Source organism: Talpa occidentalis, unplaced genomic scaffold (genome assembly GCF_014898055.3).
Source record: "Talpa occidentalis isolate TD23 unplaced genomic scaffold, MPIMG_talOcc4v2.1 talOcc4.10, whole genome shotgun sequence".
In the NCBI taxonomy this organism is placed as follows: domain Eukaryota; kingdom Metazoa; phylum Chordata; class Mammalia; order Eulipotyphla; family Talpidae; genus Talpa; species Talpa occidentalis.
In genome coordinates, this window is record NW_023600993.1 from 44,560,566 (window position 1) to 44,577,838 (window position 17,273).

The following is a 17,273-nucleotide window of genomic DNA, read 5'->3' on the forward strand; positions in this document are numbered from 1 at the left end:
TAACTGCTGATCCTGGTAATGTAATTACTCCTTCTGTGATCTCTTTTTACTTAATGGAAATCTTTCATGTCCTATCCATTTTTAAAACTGCAAAGATCTGTAAGATCTGACATGATAAACCCTCTGCACACTTTAGACTCAGATCTCAAGAAAGAGACAGACAGACAGATCTTGGCTTCACTTCAATTCCCAACTTCCATTCCCAGTCATTATAAATATGTGCTTTTGGCTATGACACTTGAAGAAGCTAGCTTCCCCTCGTGGATAGCACAAAGATAAATGTACTTCCACCTTCTAAGTCCTCTCTAGAAATGATACCGTATCTCGGTAGACTGTGATCAATTCTATTTTATGTAACTGCCCCTAAATATGGGAATGGGCTTATTATGGGTATATTTTAGATCCTAAGAGGCTGTATTTTTTTAATAAGGTACTAGTTTGTCTGGTTTCTTCTCTCCTTCTGAGTGCCAACAGCTTGGGGGAAGCACAGTCAGTTCCATCTGGGGCTAGAGTTGAGAGAGCATCTTAGGAAATTACAAGTATTTTTAGAATCCACCTGATTGTAAATCATGTCCTTTCTCTTTGCCTTATTGTATATGGTAACTAAGACAGACATTAGCTTGGGGAGGTGTGGGTTCTAACTGTCATTCTACCTTTCCTGACTGTGACCTTGAACAACTTACCAAAGCCCCCTGAGCCTCCATGTCCTCATCTGGAAATGTGTGTAATGTTAGTTGCTTTTTGTGGGGCTGTTGTGGAGAGTAAAGGAGAAAACACATGGAAAATATTTCATGTGTAAGATACATTTTTACCTGGTTGAGACAATGAGGAAACTGAGGCTCTGGGAGGTTACTTGGCTAGATGGCTGAGTTGGGATTAGCCCGGAGACCTGAGCAGTGACCTTCCCCTCACTGCTTGACATGAATTGCTAATATTCCATGCTGAAGAGATGAGTCAGATATAGAGCTTGTTCTCAGGGGCTCAGACTCTGCTCTTCTAAGCTGGCTGTCCTGCCATACTCATCCTCCAAGACCCTCACCTCCTCATTCCTCCTGAGGATTGCATGTATGAGACCACCTTCCCACTTCTCTATCTGCCCCCCACCCCATTCCCAGGAGCTTCTGCTGCAGCCTCCTGACCCAGTTCCATCTTCCTCCGCTCTTTTAAAAGCCCTTTGAGACAACAGGGCCCCTCCCTCTTCTGCCAGGTTGCTGCAGGGCAGAGTCACATCTCTCGCTCTGCCTCTTTCTCCCCGCTCTCCTAGCCTGCATCTCTATCGCGATGTGGAGGGGAATGCAACCTCCCAAGGAGAAATCCCGAAGAGCTGCCTAAATAGGAACCCTCCAGACAGTTAAAATTGCTGTTGCACAGCCCATGCACATTCACCCCAGGGCAGTATCTCCTCGCCCCTTTTTCTAACCTTGCTTACTTCAAACAGTCCTCGGATGGGGCTGTACAGACTAAGGGTGGACAGAACCACTTAAAGCAGGACGACAGCCATAAGAAATGATGGCGAATTATCTCCCCCGAAGGGAGAAGAAAAAACAATAAGAGGCAGGTGCAAGTTTTTAATTTCTCAATGAAGTTGTTTTAAATTTTAAGTAGGTAATACTTGACATGGCTCAAAAATCAAATTTTAAAATTATGTATCTATAACCCTAGATCTCTATCCCATCACCCACCCAGCCTGCACCCTGCCCCCTGAATATAGGGAACTAATTTGCACTAAATATAGCCCTAATTTGATGTTTATTGCTCCAGATTATTAAGTTTGCGTGTCAATGTGTATATACAAATATGACCCTACATCCCCTTATTACACAGCAGAATACAATATATAACTACAGTAACCTTGCTTTTGTCACTTAATATATTTCTCTGTGCATATGTGGTTACCTCATTCTTTTGTATGAGGCATTGTATTCTTTTGTATAGATGTGTCATCTCATTTAACCAGTCCCCTGTGACTGTCCCTTTGGTTGTTCCCGTGTGTGTGTGTGTGTGTGTGTGTGTGTTTTAATTTTTCATTGGCGAACCATTGCTTTACATGTTAGTGTTTTGACAGTATAAGATTTCCCCCTCGAGTGTAATCACTGGTGTCCTCCCACCCTCAAATCATCCATAATCCTTCATTATAGCCCATTGAGCTTTCCCCACACACACACATTCTTAGTCCCCCTCTGGAAATGGCAGATCTGTGGTCAGTTTTCAAGGGTTGTTTTTAATGTTTGTCTATAATATGGTGGCGAATAAGTTTGTGTGTCATTTTACCAGTGGATAAATACCTCTATAGGATAAATACCACAGATTGTCTTACAGTGTACGTTATATGAATTTGCAATTGTGGTGGCAGGTGCCAAATTGCTCCCTAGGGTGGGGCACTGACCCTTGCTTCCAGTGGCAAGGGGCCGTGGGTCTGTTTCGCTCCAGCTTCCCCTGTACAGCGTCTTGCCAAACTTAAGGATTTTTTTCCTTATGGAAAAAAGTGGTGTCTTATTGTTTTAATACATTTGCTCCTATCATAAGTGAGGATCAGCATATTTCATACATATATGTGCCATTTGTGTTTCTTTTCCTGCAAACTCTGAATCTGCAGCTCATTCTGCCTTTGTGTTGTTGGCCTTTTTCTAAGAGAGATCCCCTGTCAGCAGTGTGGGCTGCGAATGCTTTTCGCCCAATATTCCCTTTGCCTGTTAACTTTGTTTAGGCTCTTGCATTGACTTTCATGTCACATTTATCCATATATTCTTTTCTGGTTTCTGGATCATGAGCCAATATTAAAGAGCCCTCCACTCTGAGGTTACTTTAGGTATTTGTATGGTTTCAAATTTTAATATTAGATTCTTAGGTCATATGTGACACCACATTTTCCCACATTCCACGGTCCCACATATTTAGAAAGTCCTGGCATCTGAGATTCTTCAGTGAAGAAGCACATAATGTCTTGATAGGTCCTTAAGAGGTCACTCTTAGAGCAAAAATCAGACTGACTTAGTCAGTACATTAAGGAAATAAGTAGTTGCTAAAAGTTGCTTTACCAGACCATTTTACATTATCGATACTGAATCGTGCAGTAAATAAAACATGAATTTACATTTCCTATCTTTTTTGTCAAAACAAAGTAGATCATCAGATTCCCATTGTCCTTCCCAATCAATGGGGGAATTGTGTCAGTGCCTTAAAATAATGGGAGATGAGGTGGAGAGTCCTTAAGCCTCAACTCAAGAAAATCAGAAGGTCCCAGGCCAATCCTAAGTCTGAGACTGCTTCCTCACAGCCCCTAACTTCCAGCCTCCTTGTCTGGGGAATAGCCAGGAGCTGTGAGATGTTCTCTCCCAGGCTGAATCCCTTTGAAACTAGCTGCAATAAAAACTGCCCTGGTCAAGATTCTAGTCTTGTCAAAATGTGTATTATGCAGTGACCTTTGCTATCCTATCCTGGAAAGTATCATCAGCATTTCGGTCATCCCGGGGCATCTACAAGGACTTTTTTTGCAAATATAGCAGTTAGCAAGAAAGTATATTACCTTCAGACCACTTTTGTTCATTTTCTCTCACCATCCTAAGATGTTCATTGCAGACAATCTATATAAAAGCCTCACCGTAAGAAGCAGGTTTTTGTTGCTTCTAGCTGTAGTGGGAGTTGAATGGGACCGTCTACCACACATGTGAGATCCAAAATATTTTGAACCATTTCATCCTTGTTTAATATCTGTATCCTCTCTCCCACCCCATCTATCCTCAACATCATCTTGTTCTCTTTTCCCTGCTTCCCTCCTTTTCCCCTCGCATATATGACAAGCGCCATTTATCCAAGGTATAATAACCATATGCCCCAGGATTTCCAGGACATGTGCTGATCCCCAAAAGCACATTCTTATTTGTCTGATAACTTAATCTGCTTTTATGGTTTGGAAGATATGCAAATGAGAAGCAAATTTCTGAATTTTTCTTTCAAGAAGGTCCCGTGCTGAAAAAAAAAAAAAATACTACAAGTGCAAACTGACTTTTACAAGCAGAATCACTTAACATGCAGTAAGGAAACTTAACAGCAAGTGAGTGGATGCATATGAAAAATCTCAACTCAGAACTTAGATCGGGCTCTTTTCCAAATGGGACCCCTGAGTTATTTCAGACAGACTCTTTGTCGGGGGGGAAAACCCCACCACTCCAACAGCCTTTGCCTTCTATTGTATTTGTCACTTCAATTTCTTGAAACATCTTGCCCTAATAAATCAACCCCGTCTTTTTTTTTTTTTTTTAAAGATTTAGTTTATTTATTTATTTATACAAGCACTGGGTACAGTCAGAAGCGCGGGAGGGTGAGAGACTTTACCAGAGCCAGAGCTGGGAGCAGAGCAGGCAGAAGGACCGAAGTACACTGCTGAGGGGAGCGGCGGGCGGCAGGAGAGGTCTGCGGGCCATGTGGGACCCTCACGTGGTGGCCGGGGATCAAACCGGCGCTGCAGAGGCTGCGGGCAACTTCGCAACCCAGCACTCAACCGCTGCGCCACCAGGGGAGGCCCAACCCATGTCTTTTTAACACAACTCTCAATCATCTTCCTTGAAAGCTCGTGAACGTTTTCAGCTTTCTATTTATAAGTGGCTCTTATTCATACGTGGTTTACTACAACAGATCAATTTACAAAAGTAAATATTAATGTGATTTCTGTACTTGACAGTATGAGAATGAATGGGATTATTAGCGGGTGTGCCACTGTAAATTTAAATGAGGGCAGTATAAATCACTTAAGACTGCTTAATTAATATTCGGCAGCAGTGCAGCCAACTGCCCCTTCTAGTGTGCAATTAGCATTCTGAGCAGCTCACTGCTGACAAACTCCTTATCACCTGATACGATTATAAAGCCATTGAACCTAATTTGGAGACAGTGACTTGGTTTCTAATCCCTTTGTATCAACATTTGGGTTTTTTTGTAATCCTGGGTTTGCATTGGAATCTTGAAACTGTGTTGTGACCGTGTTCTTGCCCAGGCCCCAGCAGTCATAGTGACATTGAGAACGATGTGCTGTAGTGAGCCAAGGGCCCTGGGTGAGAACAGCGTGACATTCAAGCTTGTCAAAGAGATGTACATTTGACACAGATGTCCATAAATCTCAGAAACCCCCTTTCCAGTAAACAGGACTGGATGCCTGCCTTTGAAAAAACTTTTCGATATACAGCAGTGAGATGTGGAATTCCAGACATTTGCAATATGCCATTGTTCTGAATTCAGGATCAGCGCTTTGTTTTTGAATAGTATTGGTCACCGTAATTGCTCCCAGATACTCAGCAGACAGAGAGACACAAAGAAATATAATAGTTAGGATGTGTTAAGCAGGTGCCTAAGCAGGTGCCTGAAAAGAACAGGAGAAGCAGAAAGGAAAACTTTTATGCAAAAGACTGTTGATTCTGGTGTTCTGCCTTATGGATGTCAGGCTCCTGGATGGAAATGGGTGTGGGGGAATGCTGAGGAAAATTCTAGAGATTTCTTGCTTATTGTGTAGTTTGCTGCATTTGTTTGAATAGTAAACCCTTATTCCTTGATTATTTATTAATACACACACATTATATGTGTGTGAGAGAGGGAAGGGAGGCAGAGAGGGAAGCAGAGAGACTGACTGACTTCAGGATGCTCCAGAACTAAACTGGGAAGCCCATAGTGTCGGGAAAATATATTCTGCAAAGGCAGATGAGGGAAACAGAAAATAACTAATTTTGACATAAAAACATAATTTCAACATAAAATAACTAATTTCAAGTGCATTGACCCAGTCAGGGTTGATGAGAAAGGGCTGTTCTTAGTCCTTTTAAAAGGGACCTGGAGGGGATAGGACAGGGGAGAAGAGAGGACAACAGGGAGAGGCAACAACATAAAACACCTCGTGAATAGAACTTTTCTGCTTGCTTGGTGGGATGCTGCCTGCTCCATGAGATTTTTAATAAAACTGATTAGATCTTCAAAAAAAAGTATCCATCTGGGCCTCCCCGGTGGCGCAGCAGTTGATCACTGGGTTGCGAAGCTGCCCGCGGCCTCTGTGGCGCCGGTTCGATCCCCGGCTGCTCCCCGGCCACTGGAGGAGGGTCCCGCATGGCGCGCAGACCTCTCCTGCCACCCGCTGCTCCCCTCAGCAGTGTACTTCGGTCCTTCTGCCTGCTCTGCTCCCCGCTCTGGCTCTGGTGAATTCTCTCACCCTCCCGCGCTTCTGACTGTACCCAGTGCATGTATAAACAAACAAACAAACAAATAAATAAATAAACACGCCTCTATTAAAGACAAAAGTATCCATCTGACTATAATTTATAGTTAAACTTCTATTTTTGTTACGAACATGATCCACTTGATTGATTTTCCGTTTTGAGTTTCTTGCATAAATAATGTTCATTGTGAAGAAATTATCAGAGGCTCTTTAGGGCATTAGAATCTGTTTCATTCAAGGGGATTTTTTTTTTAGAGTAAATGAATTGAAAGAGAGTTGGATCTATATTGAAAATTGAAATTGCATGTTCATTGACACAGTTGAGCATTTTCAGAAACTTAACTCTGTTCCCCTGGGCTCAAAATTAGAGCTAACACTGCCTAACACAAACCTTTTGTGTTCTTTTTCTCTTCTCCAAAATCTCTGCCTTGGTTTTTTTATTCCTGGATACCACTGAAGGCCAAAAGCGAAATCTCTTATGGGACTTCTCTGAAATGGGCGACATAAAATATGATGTCATTCAATGTCAATCAGCTCTGAACCCAGCTGTTTATTTTTAACCTTTATTCTTTTTATTTATAATAAATTCCATTGTCTTGGTAGATTACAAGAAATAAATGTGAAGAAACTCTTGATGTCCATAGATTATAAAAGAATATGACAATTTATAAGGAAGAGTAGTTTTAGGTCAATTTGTTGTTAAACATCTGTGAGAAACTTCAGATTTAATGAAGCAATTAATGGAAAGCTATTCATGGTAATAAGCCGACCTAAGCTTTATAGCTCAGAAATAACAGAACATTTTATGAAACCTTTAGCGCCTACTTTTGAGTACAGCAGATTGGAGCTGATACCTAAGTCGTAATCTTTGGGCGCTTTGCTATTTTTCTTAGGTATTAAGCCCCCAGTGCAGAATCCGTACATGCACAGGGTCTGTTTCGGTGTGGCCAACGGTAGTCAAAGGTTGACGACAACCTAGCACCTTGATTAGTCCCTGGCCAAAAGTAGACCCCCACAATACGTAAGTTATTAAGGAATAAATTAAACATGTAACTATATAGTACATCCATGAAATGAAAGGGTAAGTAAGCGTTAACAAGATGATGGATCGATATAGTATGACTACATTTGTTAAAATCTGTCTGTATGTCCTTGTGTGAGATTACAGCAATAGCCCCTGATTAGATCTTGCTCATTCTTGCTGCCCTGCACTGTGTTCATCACACAGCAACCAAAATCAGTGCTCTGAAGGAAACAAGGGCCGATGGTGTCAGGTCACAGATTAGAGCCCTCTCGCCACTGCCTTTCCATTGCCAGTAGATGCGTGAAACTTGTGGCCTTGGCTGTGCCATAATCTAGCTCCTGCCCTTGCTTTCTGCAACCATTCCCTGATCGACCTCTGGCTTCCTTTCAGTTTCGACAATATGCAGAGCTCACTCTCCTCTAAGGCTCTCTAACTAGCTGCTCGGCCTGCTTCAAATGGTCTTTCCCTGTGCTGCCTACGACTGGTCCTCCTTAATCAGTTAATTTTTCCCCATGCAAACATAATCACCATGAAGGCAGGGACTCTGTCTTGTTTCTTATTCTGCTCCCATGCCCTCATCTTTGATGATCAAAGAGTCAACAAATGCAGAAAAGTATGAAAGGCTATAACCCAAATATTAATGATTATGATCACTAGGAGAAGATTGGGGTAATTTCAAGTGATGGTTTTCTTTTTGTTCATTTGTATATCTAATTGTTCTGCTGAAGTAATGTATTGTGTGTGCAATTCGAATACTCAGGTAGGCTTGAGAAAGTGGTATGAAGGCTTTTAGGCAATTGCAAAGAATGTGTTACCTGCACGCTCCATGCTGTGCAATGGTGCTGAATAAATATTTGCTGAGTCCATTCAAACCTTTATTCAAAGGGAAGACATTTCCCCTAAGATCTGTAGTTAGCTGCCCACCAGGTTCTGGTATGGGAGGGAAACATGTGTGACTGGCATCGGGTGCAGATGGAGAGAGCAGTGTCTCCCAGCTCTCTGACCTTCATGCCAGTGGCGTGCTATTTTCTGGCAATCACAGAGTTACTTTGCTCCAGGGAAAATCCACTATAAACAGCAGCACATGGGGCACTAGCGTGTGATTTGCTTCAGTACACACTGCTTTTTGCAAAGAGAACGGAGAGCATTTAGCTCCACATGTAACCGAGAGACTGGAAGAACTGTCTGCCTGTCTTCTTTAAGAAAATCTACAGTATAGTTGATCTTTCCAAGTCACTTGACTTTAATAGTAAATTGGTCAATAAAGATTCTTACACATACGTATTTTAGAAATAGGAATAGTAGTTATGGTCTTAAAATAGAAGGGTTATTTTGTTGTTGAAGCGTGTCCTGGTAAATTGGAAGTCATTTGTTTCAGTGTTTACAGCACTTTTTTTAGCTACTAAGTACTTGAACGCTCCAATAGCTCAAGAAAAGCTCATTTGTGAAGTTCATATCCTGTTTTAACTTTTTTACTTGGTGGAAATCTGTGTAAATTGGGGCGGGGGTGGGAGGCAGGGATAGGAATCCAAGTCCAAAATTTGATGAATGGTTGAGACGCAGAGAAGTCATTACAGGCATCAGAATCATATCTTTGACATGGAATTCCATCATTTTATATTCAGTAGGGGATTCGGTTACCTAACATACTTCGTGTATTTCATATACATTACATATTCGTGTGGTTTGACTGGTGTTCTTTCCAAATTTAGGGAGCGGTAGCTGAATGAGTGATGAAAACTAATTACAAAAATATTACAATATTCCAATTGTAATATGTTGTAAAAAAGCCAGACGATTCGTAGAAAAAAATCCCTTTTCTTCAGTGTCAGCAAGAGCAGCCGGGGAGACATGTGCCAAGAGTGGGAGTGATTTATGTCCAGAAGCCTCTAATGGTCTGGAGCAGCAAACCAGACGGCTTCTCGATCAGTGCCCAAATGTACAATTGGTTAGAGCTTCTTTCCATCTGAAAATAGGCACTGCTTAAAGAAAGATGCTTCATTATGTGACGCTCAGTCATTTTTGATTGTGTGTGATAATTGCCCTGCATAAAACTGAGGTGAAATAATCTCTATGACTTGGTGGCCTCCTCACTCCCACAGACACCTCCTTTGCTTTATAAAGTTGCTTGATTTTTCCCAACCCCCTTCCTTGGCTTCATACAAATGTGGTATGCCTAACAGAAGCATTCCAGGATACTTTGGATGAGAAGAGCAGAGACAACTCTGAGGAAAGTTGACTTACTCTATTGGTTGAAATACCCAGCAAAAGTGAAGCTATTTTGTGTATAAGTGGGCCTTGGTGTGAGATGCCAGAGTGGTGGATGGATCCCAGGGACATGGAACACCAGAAGGATGCTGCCTGCTTGGCTGAGAGACCCGGCAGTAGGCCGGCTATTGTAAAGCCCCTTCGCCAGATGAACAGGGACCCTTCTCTGGTCACAATAGCCATTCACGCTGAGCAGCCTCATTAAATATTCAGCCTGTGTTTCCGGCAGCTCATTAGGGCCGCAATGAGCAGTGACGTGGATGCTGGAAAGCCAAGGGCTGCCCAGCATCAGTAGACAGAGGCTGAGTGAGCTGCTGATGGCTTTTCTGTTCACTGCCTGTCCTGTGATGACCAGTGTTTGCTCTCTGCTTTGCCTGAAGTACAGGTAAAAACCAAACCAAACAGAATATAAGCGGATGACACTCGAGGGCTTCGGGTCCTCATCTCTGAGGTTGTCTGGCAAGGACCTCTGAATCTAGACTGTCTGCCCCCTTGAAGCCCTCTAACCCCCTTGTAGAGCTGTCTGCCGCTTCCGGGGCCTTTGCAAAGCACTAACAATGTGGTGCTACTGTGTACTTAGCTGTTTGATGACTGCATTTGGGAGGATTGGAGGTCTGGTTTTGAACTTGGTGCTGGGTGTTGAGAGTAGTACATTGTTTCTCTGTACCATGTAAAATGTTGAAATTGGGTGGTATAATCCTGGCAATTTGTGCATCAGGTTTACTCCATGCATGCCAACTTAATGTCTTTGAGAACTAGCCTCTCCCTCCCTTTTGACTGTTATTGTAGGTGAGGTGTCCTGAAAGTCAGTCTACAGTTATTTGAGATTCTTTGAATAAGCTGAATGTTGTCCTTCTTGTGTCTTGTTACTTGGCCTGGGTTTGCACTCAGCGCAGTGTGCTGTGTAAAGCTGGGGTAATCTGTGAAAGAACAACTGAAAAATGATGAATTCCGACAAATGTATTTCTCCGGTCTCACTCCTTGTATGTTTTCTCTTTCCTACACAGAAAATGTTTTCAGACAGCTCATTTCTATGTGGAAGATAGCAGTTCACCTCGGGTGGTCCCCAATGAAAGTATTCCTATTATTCCTATCCCGGGTAAGTAAGATACTACTCTTATTTACAGTGGGCTAACTGTTCTGCTCTTTGTTCTCGGTTTAATGTGACAGCCATGACAAAATATTACTTTTCTGGCCATTTAAAGCCTTCCCAGTCTAAGAGATGCTTAATTGTGATTTGACCAAAGTCTTTTCCCTTCACATATCTGCAAAGTGAAGAAATCCCCTTTAAAAGGAATAAATAATTGAACTAATGAAGTACAGATTCACATACAGGGAAGGGAAGTATCAGCAGAGAAAAAGGAAAAAGATACATATTTGCAATCTATTTGAACCGAATTAAGTTTGGATAGGTACTTTGTGCTTACATTTTTTTAAAGTAGAATTGGTGATACTTTTTTTAAAAGTGAGCTTTCTTTTAAGATTCCTCACTCAGAATAATTTATCTCAGTTTTGGAAGTTTTGGTTCTTGGGATGTTTGTGTGAAAGTCTAGAATACATTGTTGGGCTGGTGTATATTTCATCTGTCCTCAGCAAAAAGGTATATAGCATTAGGTTTATGTCGGGATAGGCACTGATGGAGTAAATCCTCACAAATGTCATAGACATTGAGGAGTTCAGCAGCAATGTGATAGGTGGAACAGGGGATTTGAAGGTGGCTCCCAGCATTTTTATCGGGTACCCCTTCCCTTTTGTCAGATTTGGACTTAGCTCTGGGTTTCCTTATATACCTGTAAACAGTGTGTCTTCAGATACTGTATACATTCATCAGCTGAATTGTTCTTTTGTAAACAGAGGCACTATTTATACTAGAGCGTACCCCACAACCTTGCAGCTCCCCCTCATCCTCCACAGGTCTGCCTCAGTCTCCAGTTTCCAGTCTGCAGTCTCCAGGAAACAGTCTCCAGTTTCCTTCTTCTAGTGTACCATACATTTTACTTGGGTTTTAGTGGGGGTGGGGAAGAGCGATAAAGGCAAGTAGATAGATGTCTTCTTAGTGCTAGAGTAACACCTGGATTCTTTAACTCTATGAAGGAATGTATGATTGAGTGAGTGTCAGTAAACCTTCCTTAAAGTTTTCAAGAGGCCATAGCTGCGAAGCTCAGAAGTATAGTCATTCTCTGGGCACTATGAAGAGCTGCTTCCACTGTTTGCAGATTCCTAGGTACAGTATGGTTGGGGACCTCACTAGCTTTTTATGCGTCTGTATATGTGACATCATTAGCTATTGCTGGCACTGGCTGTATTTTCTCCATACTCTGACTAAAGCTCATTTCTGTGACACAGAAATGAGAGAGTAGCAGATAAGTCTCTAAGTTCCTCTTAGATGCTGTTGTGGCTGCTGGATAATTCCCATAAAGGTGGGATAGGGCCTGTGTTACTGTGTGTTCTTCTCTACTGACCCTCACCCTTTACTCTGGGTGGTGGTCAGAACGCTCCTGCCTTTGAGAGGAGAGCGAGCAGACGGAGTCATCAGTCTTCCATCTGCACAGAATAAGTAGGTTTGTCCAGTCTTCCAGACGTATGCAATAACATGTGTATAATCATTTTTCTCTTGAATTACCTAGAATATGTGGTGATCTCTAGAAAATGCTTGGGAGCCGTTTTTTCTCCTCTTAACTGATTCATCTGACAAACACAGCTGTTGGGTAGCTGTGCATTTGAAAGCCATTTTAAAATGTGAAAATGGTGAGGTACTTCTTGGGCCTGTCTTTCAGTTTTTATTTTCTTTTCCCACTGGATTAGCGATCAGAAAACCTAAGTCTTGCCCTGCCTCCACCACTGAACCTTTATTCAGTGCCATGACCTCTCTGAGCCTTGGTTTCCAGAATTTCTAGTAAACAGAATGCCTGCCCTCCTTGCCACTAAAGACAGCGGCAGAGATTACATGAGGTGATAGGATCACAGGACCTTGGGAACCATAAAGGAAGCCAGAAGTGTCAGCTGTTCAAACTCTGCTTCCCAAATCATGCCATTGTTCACCCAGCACCCCCGGACAGTGAGCCCTGGTTCTCACGGTACAGTATCTCTCCCACCTGACCACATCCACAGGTGCTCCGTACCTCTTTGTGCTCTTTGACTTGAGTTTTGGGTCTTTGACTTCACCAGAACCTTAGAAAAAGCCACCGGTCACATTTGCCTTGCCACACCTCCAAATAGAGGTCTTAGGCCAGAAATGCTTTAGAAGGCTTTTTTTTTTTTTTTTTTTTTTTTAATAGAGGCATGTTTTTTTTTTTTTTATTTATTTATTTGTTTGTTTGTTTGTTTGTTCGTTTATACATGCACTGGGTACAGTCAGAAGCACGGGAGGGTGAGGGAATTCACCAGAGCCAGAGCAGGGAGCAGAGCAGGCAGAAGGACCGAAGTACACTGCTGAGGGGAGCAGCGGGCGGCAGGAGAGGTCTGCGCGCCATGTGGGACCCTCCTCCGGTGGCTGGGGAGCAGCCGGGGATCGAACCAGCGCGGCAGAGGCCGCGGGCAGCTTCGCAACCCAGCGCTCAACCGCTGCGCCACCGGGGAAGCCCCTAGAAGGCTTTTTGCTTCACTTCCCATCTACCTATTTAATTACTAAGTGAAATACTCACAAATCCACAAGCACTTCTTTAAATGATTTTTTCTCTCTTTTAAATAGGAGTTTTTCTTAATTCTTGCTTACTGGTAGCATAAGTACATGGAAAGAAAATCTTTGCAAATTCTCCACTGATGGAGAAAATCCATGGTATGTGGTTGTATCTCGCTTGGCATAGCAGGATGTGCCCTTGATAAGTTGCAACACCTTTGTAAAAAGGAATTGCTTCCCTTTTTTACTGTTACTGGGAAATGCTGCTGTAAGGCAGTGTGGTGTGCAAGGACTTCCACTACGAAACTGCTCTTACTCTGTTTACTGGGGTTTGCATAGTTAGCATGGCCTCGGAGGGGTGGGGGGTTGGGCACAGCAAGAGAAGTAGTCTTAGATTGCCCTTAACCAGGAAGTAACCCTACGTGACCTTATGTCACAGAACTTCCAACTTGATCACAATTACTGCTTCTTAAAACCCCACAGTCCTATTCAACAGTTGCATTTTGTAAATTATTTCATAATTTATGAAATGCTTTAACAGTCCATTCTATTTATTCATATGGTTTCTTCCCCTGTTTATAATACAACTATAACTGCATGAGAAAATCCATTTAAAAAATTACACCTTTTAGGGCCTCCCTGCTGGTTGGTGCAAGGGGTTAAGTCTCAGCACACAGCAACATGAGTTTGATCCCTGGCCAGGGAGCTACCCACATGGCGCAGCAGACCTCTCGTGTCTTACCTGCTGCTCCCCTCAGTAGTATATTTCAGTAGATCCACCTGGTCTGTTCCCCACTCTGTTTCTCATTAATCCTCTCGCTGTCCCCACTTTCTGGCCTACACCCCAGTTCTTGTATGCATAAATAAATCTTTTTTAAAAATCACACATTTTAATAAATGTGTGAGTTATTTTCACTCCATTAAAGCTTTCAATACAACTTTTCTTTCCTAGAGGCCTCTTGGGATCGTTTGAAATGATTTAACTTGGAAATTAACTAATTGTTTTTATTTCTAAAAATAATAGCATGTTTGTAGAGCTCATACTTGGCTCATAAAGTTCATACAAATTTTGCCCACTGGATATAGTTATAGCTTATCTTTATTCAAAATCTAATAAACAAGATTACTGGGCTCCAGATTTATCAATTTTTAATCACTTGAACTTTTCATTGTCTAGGATTCATATTTTTTTTTAATTTCCTAACAAGCACCAGTAAAGCAAACCATCATACCAGTTAAAAATGTGTACAGAAGCATGAGACTGGAAATTCAGGTATCAAGCTTGTAAAATGGTGGTCCAGAGTCATCATTGTAAGATGTTGCTAGAACTTATTTCCTAGGTAAGATTTTTTAGAAAACATCCTCTGACATTGATCGAGCACTTGCCAGATATGGGCCGTATGCTCATTTTCACTGCAATCCTGTGGGCACAAGTGCAGTTGATGTCCCCATTTCACAGTTGAAGAAACTGAGGGTAGGAGACACTATTTAATTTCCACAAACTTACACCCATAAGGGAGCTGGCGTTGGAATTTGTGTGAGATCAAAACACAAGACACTGAAAGATAACTGCCACTTTTTGCCACGCTGCTCTAATATCTTGAGACTTCAGACTCCTCATTCAGATATTTCTTCATTAAATCGAGCCATTTTCACTGAATACCCTTTAGCTTTTTCTGAGTAATTGTTCTGTGCCATTATTTTACTACTTGCCACTCTCCTAGATTCTTTCATCCTTCCAGAGCCTCATAATTCTGCTGTTGAAGTTTCCTCCATATCATATCCTCTTATCTTCACTTATTTTTATTCTTTTCCTAAGAACTACTCTCAACTTACAAATACCTCCACTCCCTATGCAAATATAGGTCTGTGTGATTTCAGAGACTTAGGGAGCAATGCACAAACATGTTGAATAAATTCAGTCACTGAATCAGCAACTTTTAGATGATTCTACTGTCGTTAAAATTCATAAATCACAGCCTTGATTTTTCAATCCCAAAGCACAAATAAAATCAGTAAGTTATGCTGACTTCTAAAAAATATTATAAAAGAGGCAAAAGATTAAGGGAAGCTTTGCCAACCTTTTGATACATCTTGGTGCCAGTGATATATAGGAATTTCTGAGGAGATTCTAGTAGCTAATTTTACTAATTCTAGCAAATTAATTTAGATTCTTTAGCATCTTCAGTGTGCTCTTCTGGTTTAACAAGGCAGTGATGGTCTTGTAAGAGATGTTTTTTCTTGGTCTCACTTACACTTACATAAATTGTGAAAATGCTAGAGGCTGTGGATTTGGTGGCTAAGATTATTTAGCCACATCAGAAAGAACTCATAATGCAAGCGTAATTATCTACCATGAAAGAAGTACGTTTGAGGTTAGGTTCCAAACACTATTAGAAGTGACATCAGTCCTTTTATCAGGAAAATTTTGAAATATAGTGCTTGATTTTTCAAGTATGAAATATGCATAAAGTGGGCTCCCCCACCAAAAGGAGTTAAACTTTGACTTCTGTAAGAGAATGTAAGGAGCTTTGACTCTAAATTTTTTCACTAACAGTTTTTCAAAACCAAATGACCCAGGGTTACTAGTCTCCCACTGTTACTCTGTGAAGATAAAGAAAGCATAATTGAACACAAACTGTCAGTCCCCTCATGTGCATTTCGTCTTCCAAAGCATTAACATGGTCTAAAATTTCTGTCCTTTACAATCCATATTATCTTAACATCTACCAGTCTTTCTAAAAATCTAGTGTTTCCAACCTGAGGATATTTATTTTGCCAACCACCTTGAATAATACATTTGCTATAGTTATCACTGAAGAATTACAGGTACATATGTCGCCTACAAATTAGATTCACTATTAATATTACTCTTTTGGATTTTCATTGTATATAGCTTTAAAAATCAGAACTTAGTTGATGAAAGGAACCTGCTTGTAGAGCATATCAAAAGGGCTTTGCCAAATGTGCATGTTGTCAAATACAAATGTCCTTATAAATGCCTTTCCCTGGAAATTAGAAAATCTAACTTTCTAATAAGTGCATCACAGAAGAAAATGTTGCTGCAAGCCAGTAGCTTAGAAATCCAGAAATGATTCATGCCTTTCCAGCAGTTAAACTACATCTTAATAATTTGAAGGTCACCAGCTTCAGCAGGGTGCTAGCATATAAAGGGGAATTAAACATGCAATTTAAAACCCTTGGGATTAAACCAACCTTGTTGGCATATTTTATTTATATGGAGATTATCTCCAAAGGAGATTCATTGGTCTTTTGGACTATAATGAAGCCCTTTCTTTGTTGACTTCATTGTGTCATAAATGAAAAGAGATTTCATTTTATGACAGGAAATAAAATGTTCCAATCTCCACAGCACTCCTTGAATCCTAAGAGTCTGATTTAGACAGAAATTTATTTGTGGTGTCCTAACCGTGGAACTAAAATCTTGATAATGTTCATTTCGTTTGTATTTGCTTTATCTTCCCAAGTTGACACAGAGGTATTCCCAAGCACAGAGAGAGACCTGAACTTGGCCTCTGGGAGGCTGAGAGTGCAGACGAGAGGGGAATGAGTTCTTGAAATCCAGGTCTGTCCACTATAGGGGTGGTTAACAGACCTGGATAACAGTTCTGACTAGGGGCAAAAGAGAGGTCTGAGCAGAAGTGACTTAAGCCAAGTACTTTGCTGGCACCTTAGAGGTTCTCCCTACCCATAGACAGCATTGGTTGGAATTTGGAATCAAATTGAGGGAAGTGCCATAGGTTAAATGAGCTTTAAAGAGCCTGGTCTCAGAATCAGTAACTTTAAAGGCCCTCTGAAATCTTAATAGCGATTATACATGTACCCACACCCCGCCAGAGTATGCAAGCAGGGATATTTTCTTAAAAGACCCTAACTAAGCCAATCACTCTCAGCAGCTAAGCATCCTGGCAGGAAGGTAAATAAATACCAAAACACTTTTCTTCACTGGCATCTCTATGGTGACCGGTAGACCAGGTACATTTTCCAGGTACCTGAAATTTCCCTTAGAGCCAGAGCACATTTTTTCAGCCCTTCTTTGTTGGACAGTTTCTTCAAAATGCATTATGTGGTTGTCTGCCCTCTGTAATTCTGCGTCATCATTTTCGGCTCTCTGGAAAGGCCTAAGGTGGACTCCAGCTTTG

The 17,273-nt window shown here is 41.5% G+C and overlaps 1 protein-coding gene across 3 annotated transcripts in view; it reads left to right on the forward strand.

Moving 5' to 3' along the window:
• PTPRG (protein tyrosine phosphatase receptor type G) overlaps nucleotides 1-17,273 on the forward strand; it is a 671,624-nt gene that overhangs the window by 616,653 nt on the left and 37,698 nt on the right. For all 3 annotated transcript variants that reach the window (XM_054695203.1, XM_037492051.2, XM_054695207.1), the window contains one exon: nucleotides 10,499-10,590. In XM_054695203.1, coding sequence (XP_054551178.1) covers nucleotides 10,499-10,590 — 92 coding nt within the window. The remainder of the gene's footprint in view (nucleotides 1-10,498; nucleotides 10,591-17,273) is intronic.